This window comes from Nesoenas mayeri (assembly GCF_963082525.1).
Source record: "Nesoenas mayeri genome assembly, chromosome: 15".
Lineage (NCBI taxonomy): Eukaryota > Metazoa > Chordata > Aves > Columbiformes > Columbidae > Nesoenas > Nesoenas mayeri.
In genome coordinates this window covers 3,826,897-3,839,791 of record NC_137559.1, presented here as the reverse complement: position 1 = coordinate 3,839,791, position 12,895 = coordinate 3,826,897, and the positions used below count along the sequence as shown (strand labels likewise).

The window sequence follows — 12,895 nt, the reverse complement described above, 5'->3', positions numbered from 1 at the left end:
GAGCTCTGCACGGAGCTACAACACCCAGCCCTGGTTCTAGCCACAAGCAGGATTTTGGTAAAGCTGGACAGACCCATGTTAGAGACCCCATCATTGATTTTTTTGTCATTCTGGTTATCCAGAGCTCGCGTTGATGGTGTGCTGGGGTGGAAATGGCCATCGCTCGCTTTGGTGCGTGTTTCACGCGGTGGCTTTCCTTCTTTGAGAAACAGGGAGCTTTTGTGAGATATCTAGAAGTTGTGATTGCTGCCAGAGAAGTTTAAAGACTTGTTGTCCCTGTGAATAGCGCTCTGTCCTGGGGCACCGTTGCTGGAGCGGGTTAGGATGCTGATGTGGCCGCAGAAATAGCGGCGGCTCTTCAGAGATGCTTTCCAAACAAAGTGTGTGCTGGCTGTCATGTATGTATGGGGAGGCAAACATTCAGTGTTGATTGATTTGCCACAAGACCGTTCCAGTGTTATATATAGTTTTATGTTTTAGTGTGATGAAACCAATTCTCTGGCTTTCTGGAGTAGAACTGTGTTACCTGGCTCCTAATGGAGACAAAAGTGTTCAGCTTCAGTTTCAGTTCTTGACTCTTCTCAGATCTCAGGAATCGTGTCATCATCGTCACGTCTGTCTGAAATCACTTGGTAAACCAATCCAGCCACAAATGTCTTGCGAAACACTTAGGGAGTGTTATAGAACTTAAAAGCCCATTCTGTTGTTAGATGATCTTCTGGCGTGATGTTCCTCTTCAGCACAAACTACGGGTCCAAACCTTGGTGGCAGAGCTATGAGGGATGCAGTTGTGAGTTCACCCCTGTTCTGTGCTCCTGAGAGGAGCTTTTGTGTGAGATCTGGAGCCAATTGTGCTGGTTTCAAAGCAAACAGAGTGGCTGCTGGAAACCGGGTGGTGTTGCCTGTGGGTCTCTGCCCACACGCTCCTGCCTTCAGGAGGCCGGGGGAAGGTTTTTGGGCTGGGGCTGGTGGATTTTGGTTTGGTGTGATTTCCCACTTTTGCCTGAGCAGAAGCCGTGCCGCAGGTCCTCGTTTTAACCTCTGGCTTTATTCCTTTGAGAGGTGCGATGCAGCGGTGGTAGATGCCGTGTGTATAGCAAATAGAACCCTTTTGTGCCCAGCAGTTCTTGTTGAACTTATGATCAGGGGATTTCTAATTTTCAGTTGGGCTGATGCCGCTTAACACGGCCAACCGCAGTTAAACTCTCCCTGCTCTTGCTAAGTGACTGTTACAAGGAGCAAGCCCCCAGCAAACTGTGAATCCTTTGAAATATTCCGATGAAATACTCAACAGTAAGTTGGACGAGTTTATTTCCCTTCTGCTGTGCTATTTTATTTTATTTTTAAGAGCTGAATTTTTAGCTTTTCATTTTGCTGCTTGTCACAAGCCATGCATTATTTAAGCAGCTTCTCTTTGTTTTACAGCTTGAAACGAGCCAGCGATTCACCTTGCTCGCAGGCTACCAGCAGCCACGTTTGCTGCCCGCAGGCACAAAGTAGGAGCTGATGCTCTTCTGACAATGTAGGTGAGCAACAGTGGTGTTGCTGAATGGGGGAGAGGCTAAATCACACGATCTGATGTTGCTGACATCTCTTTCAAGTTATGTTATTTTTTTCTTTCCCCCCCGATTCAATTGGGATTTCAATTCCTACCTCTCCTGCAGTGCTTTCTATCTAGTTCTGTTGCCTTGAGCTAGAGCCAGAAAAGAGCACTTTGAGTCTGGTCCCATCTTGGGTATGTGGGAGTTCAAGATTTCTAATGCTGTAATTGGAGGAAAAAATACATTACGCTGTGTCCAGGAGGGGGGTCTCCCCTCGCCTGTCGGATTAAATTCCAGCACCGTCTGAAGATGCTCATTGCAGCACAAATGCGAGGTGGAGGGAGCGGATTTGAGTTCTGCTCCAATTACCGCAGTCCAGAAACGCCTGCATATACCAGGAATTTAAATATAGGCACACTACCAATGCTTGCTATTTTTAGGTCAGGCTAAAAATATGTAATGTGGTGTTTGCAGGGATTTTGGGAAGGTTTTGGAAATCCTTGTGTAAGCGTTCTGTCTGCACCTGAGACCCACTTTACCTATTAGCAGCAGATCTGTCCGCTGGTTGGGACCAGTGGTTTTGTAGATTATATTTTTGCGTGTATGAGAAGCTTGTTTGGGAAGTACATGTGACTTCAGCTGTCAGTCAGAGATCTGGTTAGTTCAGAGAACAGTTATGCATAAGTCCCCGATGGTCTCTGACTTTTTTCCAGTAGCTGTTCTGTTAATGGCTTATTCTCTTTTCAAGTCATTGTAGCAAAAACCTTAATGGGGAAGATTTTATTGCCTGTGCAGTGAAACAACTTGGATGTGCAGAGTTGTGAATACGTGGAGTAAAGTGGAGAACGGAGGGGAGATTTGGTGGTCTTCATTGTGTTGTCAGCATGTGGCTTCGAGATCATGACAGGAGTTTTGTGTCACCCCGATGCTGCACAGGGATTCCAGTCCCAGGTTCAGTTTATGGGCTGTAGTGCAGGCGGGAGTTCTTAAGGAAAAGGAGAGCAAAAAAGAAAGAAGCCTGCAAAGTGTATCTATCTGCTGCGAGGTCTTTTTCTTTTGGAACTGTTCTGGTATCCTGCCCTTGACTGTATTGCAAAAAAGCTGATGGTCATGTTAAGCTTGGTTATAGGTAGCCTTATTCTTTACCTATAAATGAGCACTAAAATCACGGAGATAGTGTGGGGCAGCTTCTTTCCATCCATCTTGCTTGCTTTTTATGATATTATGTAGGGCAAGACCCTAGGGTGCCTTTGATCTTGTTACTTTGTGTTGTTGGTGGCCTAGTGCTATAAGCATGAATAAACTACTTATTCATGCCACTAGATGGGATTGGCCCATGCTTTTAGATATTTGTTCAAAGTTGAGCTCTGGATTGAGTATTGACAAAATGAAATGCTAGCTCTTGGTGGAAGCTTGGCCCTTACCCTCAAAGCAGTGCTTTATTAAGCTGCTTGGGTTCTTACACAGCATGTGTTATCTCTTGTACCTCTTTCTTCATGCTCAAGTTTGAAGTTTGCAAGTTCTGCTCTGCAGGAACCAGAGCTGCCTGTAGAGAATATGGTCTTAACGTTGGTCTCGTGGCTTATCCCTTGTTGTTGGATGTGAATGGCTATGGTTTAGCCAGTGCTGGACAAAGCACTGTTTGAGCTATTTGAGAGGTGCGTTTGTGGTGTCGACCCACCCGCACGTACATACAGACCCAGCTCTGCTAACGCATTGCATACACCTGACGGGAAGGTATATCCAACCCACTTAGCTTTGCTCAGAGCAAATCTGAGCAGACGCCTGTCTGGCCTCTGTCTGCACCGCTCCATGCTGCGAGGGCTGATTTGTGGCTTTCATGAGCGTTCCTGAACCATTTTTCCCTGCCAAGAGGTTCCTTGGAGCGTGAGTCTGCGTGAAGGCGGCTGAGACGCGGCGGCCGCCAGCTGTGCAGGGCTGGTGCGTGTTGCTGTGGGTGGAAAAATGCTGTTTGGGACTTGGTGGTAGCTGTTCATGAGTAGCAGGGAAAATACAACTGCAGTAATGTGGATGTGACCTTTTCAAAAGGCCGGGTTGTCACCCAGTACGATCACAGCGTTCCAGCACCTGTCTGCAGCGATGAGAACTGCGCTTCATGCCGTTCAGCCAAGTGAAGATTTATTTCTCCTTGCTTATAAGGCAGAAGCTGAAGAACCTAGTGGAAACATTCCCAAAATCTTGCTTTTGAAGTGTTTCCGAAGCATTGATATGCCGATGATACTCTTGGAGCTGCTTACCAGAAACAGAGTGTGTTACTGAAGTTTTAGGACTCACATATAGGGGTGGTTGTGTATTTGTAGTGACGGTGGTTAGAAGAGGTGTCTGCAGTTCTCTAGCCCCATGTCCCAGTAAAATCTGAACCATCACCAGTGCTGGGACCAGGTGAGTGTGGCTGTAGCCAAGTCTTGAAAACCTTTATGGCGGAGATTCTATCTGGAGGAGGCTGATTCAGGCAAAGCTGTGTTGTTGGCACCTATTGTGTGTGGTGAGTGAGTGTTCTGCCCTGCAAATGGGAAAGCACCACCGTCTTCCTCACTTGTCCTACCGTGCACAGAGCAAGGCTGCAAAGGGTGTCTGTGAAGGCTGTCCTGCAGCAGGAGGGTGCCCTCCTGCCCAAAGCCACTTTCTGGGAAATGTGACTTGGGTTTTGGCTTTAAGTGCTAAACTACGCTTTTATTTCTTTTGTTCTATCCTATATTAAAATATTTTGAAGATGGTAATGTCTAGTTCCTTGTAGAAAGGATACAGATATGAGTATACAATGTGCATCTGAACCAATTTCATTTTGCTGTCCTAGCTGCAAATCCTGCTCCCTGCAGAGGAGGTTAAGTAGAATTATCGAGGAGGAATTTATACTGCTCTTACATACTAGCAAACAGGATTTTATAGCAGACACACCATTTTCCTCCAACTTATGCATCAGTAAATATTTAAAAATACATATTCCTCTGTGTTGTAATAATGAGATGAATGCTTCTCAATAAAAAGACCTCCTTCCTCGTTCCAGTGATCAAATTGTGGTCGGAGTTCCCGTACGTATTCAGCTGCTCTGTGATAGCGGGAATTGAGAGCTATAAGCTGACAGAGCATAAAATGGAAACCTACTGTTCAGGTTGCAGTGATTCCTCTGATCTCCTAATCCTGTTCGGGAGCCTCCAGCTGGCTCATTGTGCCTCTCCGAGAACAGGTGGGGGTAGCAAATTTTAGTCCCAAAAGCTCCGTCCTGTGAAGGAACTTGATCCCTCTAGTGCTCTCGTTTTGGTTTGAGAGCAGGTGGCATATTCTGGAATTTGTACCAAAGAGGAGGGAAGGTGGTGTAGATCAGGGAAGTCTCTTAAAAATAGCAGATGGTGGCAGGAAATTGTGCTCTGGAAATTTGATTTGTTCCCATTGTTCATAGTGCAGACACAAAACACACACTTACTTATTCCCCTGCCTGGGGGTGCAGCTTCTGACATGCCAACAAGGTGGACGTTGTAGAACTGAGCTTGAAGCATCTCTGGTCCCTCTCAAGTTGTGCTTCTGCTTGGCGGCACATGAGGGAATTTGGGATGTGATGCTGGTGTCTCCGTTTCAGCAGTGTGGCTCATTCTTCAACAGCCAGGCTGTCAGGTCTGACCCATGATATTGGCTTTTCACCTCAGTGCTGGCGTTTCTGCGGTGTTTGTGCCTGGTATGACTAATGGCATTAAGTGTGGCAGGGGATGGTTGTAATGACGTCAACCGGTACGTCTGAGATGCAGGTTATACCATGTTGCCCTGTGGCAGCTCAGGCAAGTGGCTTTTGCTCCTCTCGCCAGTAGATGGTGGCAGAAACACCGGAATGGGAGTTGGTGCAGCAGGTTTTTGACTTCTTGGAAACAGAAAAAGATCCACATCTGGAGAGGGTTTGAGTCCTGGCTGGACACAGTTGCATCTGCTCATGGTTTCTGTGATTGCATCGCTATGAGCGTCTTTGTCTTCTCCACAGAGGCTTCTCAGGCCTGACTGCACTCTTCAGTCACCTGCCTTTACCGTTGAACAAAAGACAACAGAAACATGTCTGATTTTAGGCACTGAGAAGGTGGTACAGAAAAATATCCTCACAGAGAGGCTGTGCTGAGAGGGCCAGGAGAGCCCCCAAAATAATGGAGTGGCTTACTCTTGGGAAAGCCGGATTAGGGTACTGCTGAGCTGAGCTTACCTTACTCCTGTTTTTGTCTTCTAGCTCGTCCTGCAAGCCTGACTGCCATGCCTGCACATTGACACTTGTGGATACAGCTGTTTAAAATGGCAGAGAGAGGTGGGAAGGAAGGAGTAATTAACTTGAACAGCTTCTGTAATCACAGAGGCAAAGGTGAGTACTGATCTGTGTGTATTTCTGAAACTCTCTTTGTAAAACTTTGCTTACAAACAGCAGGATTCATTGATACTGCACTTGCAAGAGTGTTCTTAGTTGGAACCTGCTCGTGGTCTGTTCTGCCGTGTCAGACGCTGCTCTGTTACACTTATTTCACAGCCACCCACAGAAAATTCTCTCCTTTCATGCTGATGTGCAAAATATTTGGTTCGTCTTTCTCATGTTGTACTGCCTTAAGGCACACCACAGACTTCTTGAGAAGACCATGTAGAGGTATTTCAGATTGGAGGAGCTCAAGGAGAGAGGCTGGTTCTGCATTTGTATCCTCAGAGGGCCGTACATGTTGGTACCTATGTCTCTAAGAGCGGAATTCAAAATTATGCTTTCTGTGTATGCCTGAAAAGTGATAAATAAATACTCATGAATACTTAAGCTAAAGCGTAAGGCAAAATGTTGTGTTAAATCATAGGGGAAGCACGATTGTGTGCTGTCTCTGCAGTACAGAAACCCTCTGGTTCTGGCTGCAGTGTCTCTCCTGAGTTCCAGCAGCTGCACTCAGTAGCCTCTATATTCCACTCTTGACAGGCCTTGAGGGACAAGCTTGTCATCTAATAGCAGGATATCTTCTGCACCCACACTTGGCCCCTATCTCAGTTTTGCATCAGGTACCCTGCAAAGTCACAATCTTTCAGAAGAGACTGAATGGCACAGGGACCCTTATCGCTCCTCTGGAATGCACTGCACATTACCAGAAGAAAATGTTTTATCCCTGAGATCCTGAAAGTTCAAGACTTCCCTGCAAAAATTAGCAGCCGCTCTGTACATGGCTTCTTCAGAGTAATTTTTGCAGCAGCTTGACTCGTGCTGAAGTTTGGGACAGAAGAATCTCTGCAGAAGTGTCAGAGTGACTGTTCGGTGCATGTGCTGTTGTGGTGAGCGGTGGTTCATGCAGCTGTTTTGCTCAGAGGAGGGGGGGTGTGGGAGCGGCTGTAACAGTAGCTTGCAGAGGCACCCATGACCTTTGGGCGCTTCTTCCCTCTTGCTGCAATGCAAATGTGAAGATTGCTTTTTCAGGCCCTGTAATTTTGGTTATTTACCTTTAGCAAACAGCTAACTTTACTTACTTTACTGCAGACCGGATAAACCGCAGGGACGAAGGTCTTATCACGATATCAGATTCCTCGGATGAAGAATCACCTTCACTGGAAGCACCAGCAGAGCAGCAGCATGAGGAAGATGACGATGACGTAGTTGTCTTGGCAGAGGTAATTTTTCATTCTTGTACTTGCCCTGCCTTATTCATGGCCTTTCCAGTCAACTCCTGTGTAAATATCTGATACATTCCTTTGAGAGTCCTGTCCGGTTACAGTAATTTACTTAGGATGTCTGAAATGAAACTTGAAATGATGGCATTTTGCTGGCTTTAAGTGTTTAATTTTGAGCACAAGAGGTGAGAACTAGACTGTTAAACTGCATTGTATTTAAAGTGAGAAGGCCAATGTGCCTTCAGTTAGTTCCTCCTTCCCAAAGTGTTTTGCTGGAGGGGAAGTGGGTACCAAGGCGAGCTTAAGGACTCTGAAAGTCCTGTGCATCCCCAGTTCTGCTAAATGTTCTCTTAGTACGTGGAGCCAGACTGAGGATGGAGTTGAGTGAAACAAAGATACATAGATGGCGGTTTTATGGTTTATTAAGCACTTTGCTAAGCAGACTTTTTGTCTGTTTCCCATCAGAAATTTGATTAGATGCAAAAGATCATCTGGAGCGAGGATTTTGACATGCAGACCAAAACTCTTCCTAATTTCTGTCTGTCTTCTTTTTAGAACCCAAAGCATCAGCAGCTTCTGCGCCCCAATGTCATCAGACCTGCTGCTCAGTGGCAGGGTGCAAACACTGTGGGAGAAGGAGGATGTAAAAGCACTGTCAAGCCCTTGAGGAGCATGTATCTGCAAGATGAGAGCTCAGCTCTGCGGTGCCAGGGAGACCAGTATAATCTCATGGGGGAAAACAGTGCTGGACCAAGCAGGGGTGAGAATATGAACTTAGCCTTGCAGCAACCTGGACTATCTGAGCTTAATGGCTCCAGGTTTGAACTTACAAGTAACCAGGAGCCTGGCCCAGCAATAAAGACAAATCCACAGTCTGTTGTTAACAGAGACACCGTTAGTCTGGAGAAAGCAGACCTTCCACCACAACAGGAGGAGAAGGTGGAAGCCCAGGGATGTCAAGAAGAGGACTTGTCGCCAGAGCAAAACCTCAGAGGAACAGCTGCTGCAGCTACTACAGAGCAGGAGATCCAGGAGAACAGCCAGCTCTCCTTCCAGCCGCTGGAAGGTGAACCCCACGCTGTCGTCAGTGGTCGTGCTCCTCAGCAAGGGCAGCCTGAAGCAGATCTGGGATCGTTGAGGGCATTTGGAGAGGAGGCTCCCGGGCCAACCTTCCCCCGGCCTGACCCGCAGCAGGATGGGATTCCAGGTCCTGCTTCGCCCCAGCCGGCACATCCACCAGAAGAAACGGGTCAGCAGGCAGCGATAGACAACGAGCAGCCAGGTCCAGCATTCCCGGCTCAGGGCTTTCAGGAACTTGACTCTAGCAACGTGCCAGAACAAGGAGCTGCTGGGCAGGACCAAGAGCTCATTGCACTGCTCATCAGAGAGACAGTAAGTATTCCCAAGGTTTGTTTGCTTTCTGTGTGTATGTTATTTTCAGACAGGTTTTTCAAGGTGTGTAGTGTTTCACACGCTCAAAGCGCAGCCCTGTTGACTTCAGCTGCAAATCCTCTTTGTTCTGGCTGAACCTTGGATGTGCACTAGGTGAGGAGCTGCAGTGAACTGTCTTGGAAAACACTGGTTTGAGAGACTAAGCCCAGCACTGTGGCAGAAGTGGTGAGAGGATGCAGGTCTTGAGGGCACTGTTTGCTTTGGGATGGACTCTTGGCCAGAGAGATTGAGCAGAACTGATTGCAGGGTCTCGAGGGCACAGTGAGGTGCCATAACATGGGTCTCTTCACTAAAAGGCTACTTACTACCCTCTCAGTAGAGCTGGTTTAGAGATGGATCTAAAGTTTGCCTTATGAAACACTTTTTTGCAAACAAGTGTATTTTACTGCGTCTGTATCATGCACCACCACCCCCACCCTCTCCAAGTCTTCTCTTCACATCCCAGATCTAATTCAGTTTGGGGAAAACTGCAGCTGAGGAAAATACTCTTTAAGAAACAGTCCAACAAAATTCAGTTCTTTCCAAGTAAGACCTTGTTGATCAGTGACTTGCTTTGAGATGGGCAAGTAGATACTCTTGCATTGTCAGGGTTGCTTGACAACCATGACCAGTCCGGTCTTGCAAAGCAAAATATGATATGGTGCAATCAGTTATGATACCTGTACAGAAACCCCAATGAGAGAGCAGCATTTGGCGCCCTTTGCTATGTGGCTAATGCTGGGAGAGCTTGCACAGCAATGCCAGTAAATGTTTGTTGTCTGTTCTGATCTCACTGCTAGTCTGTCTGGGCGCTTTGGGTGGGTATGTGGATTGTTGGGATTTTTTTGCTTTTGCTTTGGAATGTTGTGTTTCAGCACACAATCTGGAACTCCTTCATCTTCTGTCTGAAGGTAAATATTAGCTTTGCTTGTGTTGTAAATTATACCTATGTGCCTCTCCTCTTTCCAACCTGAATCGCTCGTTAGGCCATTCGCATCACTGCCCATATTCTTCCTGGGAGAAAGAGCTGTTAGCAATCATCCTGTGGAGAAAAAGAAAGGCAGCAGCTTGCAGCATCCAGGCTGGGTGGATATAAATGGTCTTTTGAAATCTATTTTGGCCCTTGTCTCAGGAGAATGCTAGATAATTACTTGCAAATCTCCGTTTTTGGTGCTGTTGCTATGTTGTGCTACACAACTACTCCAATATCTATGTCACCTTTAGTGTTTCCTACTACAGGAAGCAAGATTCCCAGATGTGGAGAAGGAATATATTGAAGAGTTAATCAGCCTCAAGAACTGCTATGACTTAAATGTGTAAGTATGGAGCTCAGAGGCAGGTGTATCACGCTGCAGTCACATTTCCATTTCTGTACCTGCTAACGATGCTGTTCTAGAGCACGTCCAGGCTGGGAGGCAGCACCACATTGATAGTATGAAAGAGCAGAGAGGTTTCTTTTCCTTCTAGTAGAGCTTTTCTTAAATCCTCTCTAATTCTGATGTTGTGCTGTAGCTTCTCTGCTTTTAAGATCATTTGCTCATTTAAAGATATTGCGTTTAATTTCTTCTTAACTACTTCTAAGGTTCTTAGAAAGGGCGAGTAGCAGGATTAAGGTGTTCAGATGACTTCTATAAAACACAGCACAAAGGTGGGTTGGTGAGTTTTCAGTTGAAGAAAATATTTTCCTACCTCTTCATTTCACTGACTTTCAGCTTTTTCCAGGTAAAGCTGACACTGTTTTGGACTCCTGTATTTAGTGTCATAATGTTGGTGTTTATCCCCTTAATCAAGTAGCAGTGGTACTGTTGGAGTTCTCTCTTATTGCCTTTTGCAGATAGACTAGAACAAGCACATTTAAGGGCTGGTAGGATTGATTCTAGATACCAGTGGAGGGGCTGATTTGGGTCAAACTGAGCAGAAGTGTGAGCCAAGAAGGGAAGTAAAAGGAATGAGACAAATAGCATGAGGACTGTTGCTTTCCCGATTGAGTTAGCAGCTCCAGAATACTGGAGTGTTCATCATGCTGGATATCTCTGGGACTCATGTTAGAAGCAAAAATGTTTTAAAAGTCATTAGCCTTACTGATAACTTGCATCAGCTCCCTACCCTCTTGGGTAGAGCTTGCACAGCTGAAGAGCGAGGGGTTGTGGGTGTTGGCACCAGCAGCACAGAGGAAAGTGGATTGAAGTAAATCTCTTGTGACTTGCCTGGTGCAAGGTGTCCCCTCTCTCTGCAGCTGTCACTGCCATCGCAAACGCATCGAAATGACTTATTATGTGATACAAGTATGAAGAATAGGTGTTGGTTGCCAGAGTATTCACTTTATCTTGTATGAATCTGATGGCCTTTCCAGTTAACCAGGGCACTAATTAAGCAGTATTTAAGTGTGTGAGGCTTAGAATTAGTTATTGGACCATACATAAGTTAACTGGCAAGGAACTAAGGACGATCCCATCCATCTGGCATAAATTTCCTATTTTGCTGCCATTGCCTGTGTTGTGAGTTATGTCTCCATAGCAGGGCTGCTTGGTTAGAAACTTCGTTCTTGTCATTGGAAAATCCTTTCCCTGTGGCGGTGGTGTGGTCAGTGGCAGAAAAGCTTTTGAGTGCCCGCACCACATACTTGGTGCCCCTCGGTGTGGATGGTTGCGTTGGGAGAGTAGAAGACACTCCTGGGGGCAATTGGGCCATTGAAGTTGGGGATCTGGCCACAAGACCCTCTCACAGGTTGTGTGTGAAAACTCAGTATTATGTCCTGCAGGGATTTAGCGAAGCCTGATAAAATTCAATCCCAGTATTGGTTTCTATCAGTCTTAATGTGTTCCTTCCCTTTCTGCTCCCGAAATCTCTTCTCTCCCATTGTGTGCCACAGACACAGGGAGATGAAAAGGTGCTTACAGGCTTCCCTGGAGGCCATCTACAGTGTCTGCTCAGTGGTGCGTTACCCGCTCACTGGATGATAAAGATTTCTTCTCCATATTTTTATTCCTTTAACCAAACTATCTTTTGAGTTGTCACTGTCTTTTGTATGAGAACAAATGGGTCAAAGCGCTGGTCAGCCTCGCTGGCAGGGTCTCTTTGATCTCCATGGTGTGTCAAGCCAAATCAGGCTTGAAATATAATAAATAAGGGTGGCTGGGTTTGGGTAGGGATGAGGCTTTTAACTGTCTCCATGTCCTGCGGTGCAGATATTAATGAACAGGGCTGCAAGGGTGCGTGTGGTGCGCGCTGAGACCCACTTAACTAATTGTCAGGCATTGAAGGTGAACGTCTCCGAAAATCCCGAGCATTGAAATGGCAACATGCGGAATAGTTCAAATGTATTCTGACTGCACCCCAGCTGAAACCCTCCCCTTGGAGCTGCAGTGATTTGAGCTCCTTGAAGATTATTTTGTTGGATTAAAACAGGGGGTTTTTTAGTGGGGTGCATGGGGGCTGGAAGCTATTAAATGCTCAGTGCCGAGATATTTTGTTGTTTTCCAAAATGATCTTAAAACTTTTGAACTGATGTGAAAGATAAGATGTGGGAGCTCCTCTTAGCAGGGTATCATCTATTCAGCTTTTGTGTGCAGAAGCATTCACGCTCAGTCAAAAGCTTCTGGCTCAATATGTCATTACCTGATTAAACAAAAAGAAATGCCTCTGCTTTGAATGTGAAAGCAGGGCTAAAGTAATCATGCCTCGATAGTGGATTAATGCTTTAAGCCAGTTCAGATTTCTTAATTAGGGACTGATTTCTGACATTAGGAATGTAAATTAGCTGCAATTATGTCTTTGCTGCAACCTAGGACCTTCTCATTCAAACAGTTTTACAAATGTTAATTGCTTGTCCTGGCTCCTTTGGGAAGGATGTTATTCTACAGCTGGGGAAACTGAGGAACAGCTTCTGTTACCTGATGCAGGCAGCACAGCTGTTTGGTGGTGGTTCAGAATAAGCTGGAACAGTCGGATTCCGACCCAGCCTACAGCAAGACGAGGCTTCCTTTGCAGAACAGCTTCAGAAGGATTCATGGATCTCCAGCAATGGGCTATTCCGGAGCTACTTGCTGGAGTCTTTGCTAAGCTGAAATACTCAGTTAAACTAAATATACCTGAACAAGTTATGGTTGGTTGTAGCAGGACCTCACGTATGCTGCATTTACAGGCTAGTATGCATTTTTTTCAGCAATTTTTCTCACTAGACCAGTTTCTAGTGGGAGTTGAACACTGCTGGTGCCATTTCAAGCTTTATTACAATGAAACCTGTGTTCAGACTGTATATTGTATTTAACTACAGTTTAAACATCTTTCTGTCTCTG

At 45.9% G+C, this 12,895-nt stretch overlaps 1 protein-coding gene across 8 annotated transcripts in view; it reads left to right on the top strand.

The window, feature by feature from the left end:
• RNF216 (ring finger protein 216) overlaps window positions 1-12,895 on the top strand; it is a 77,301-nt gene that overhangs the window by 9,079 nt on the left and 55,327 nt on the right. For 4 of the 8 annotated variants that reach the window (XM_080354171.1, XM_080354173.1, XM_080354175.1 and 1 more), the window contains 4 exons: window positions 5,770-5,898; window positions 7,036-7,166; window positions 7,722-8,558; window positions 9,837-9,913. In XM_080354171.1, coding sequence (XP_080210297.1) covers window positions 5,832-5,898; window positions 7,036-7,166; window positions 7,722-8,558; window positions 9,837-9,913 — 1,112 coding nt within the window. In that variant the 5' untranslated portion in view covers window positions 5,770-5,831. Of the gene's footprint in view, window positions 1-1,425; window positions 1,527-5,769; window positions 5,899-7,035; window positions 7,167-7,721; window positions 8,559-9,836; window positions 9,914-12,895 lie in introns of those variants that run through there. The other 4 variants (XR_013922885.1, XM_080354170.1, XM_080354174.1 and 1 more) reach the window with 3 other exon arrangements.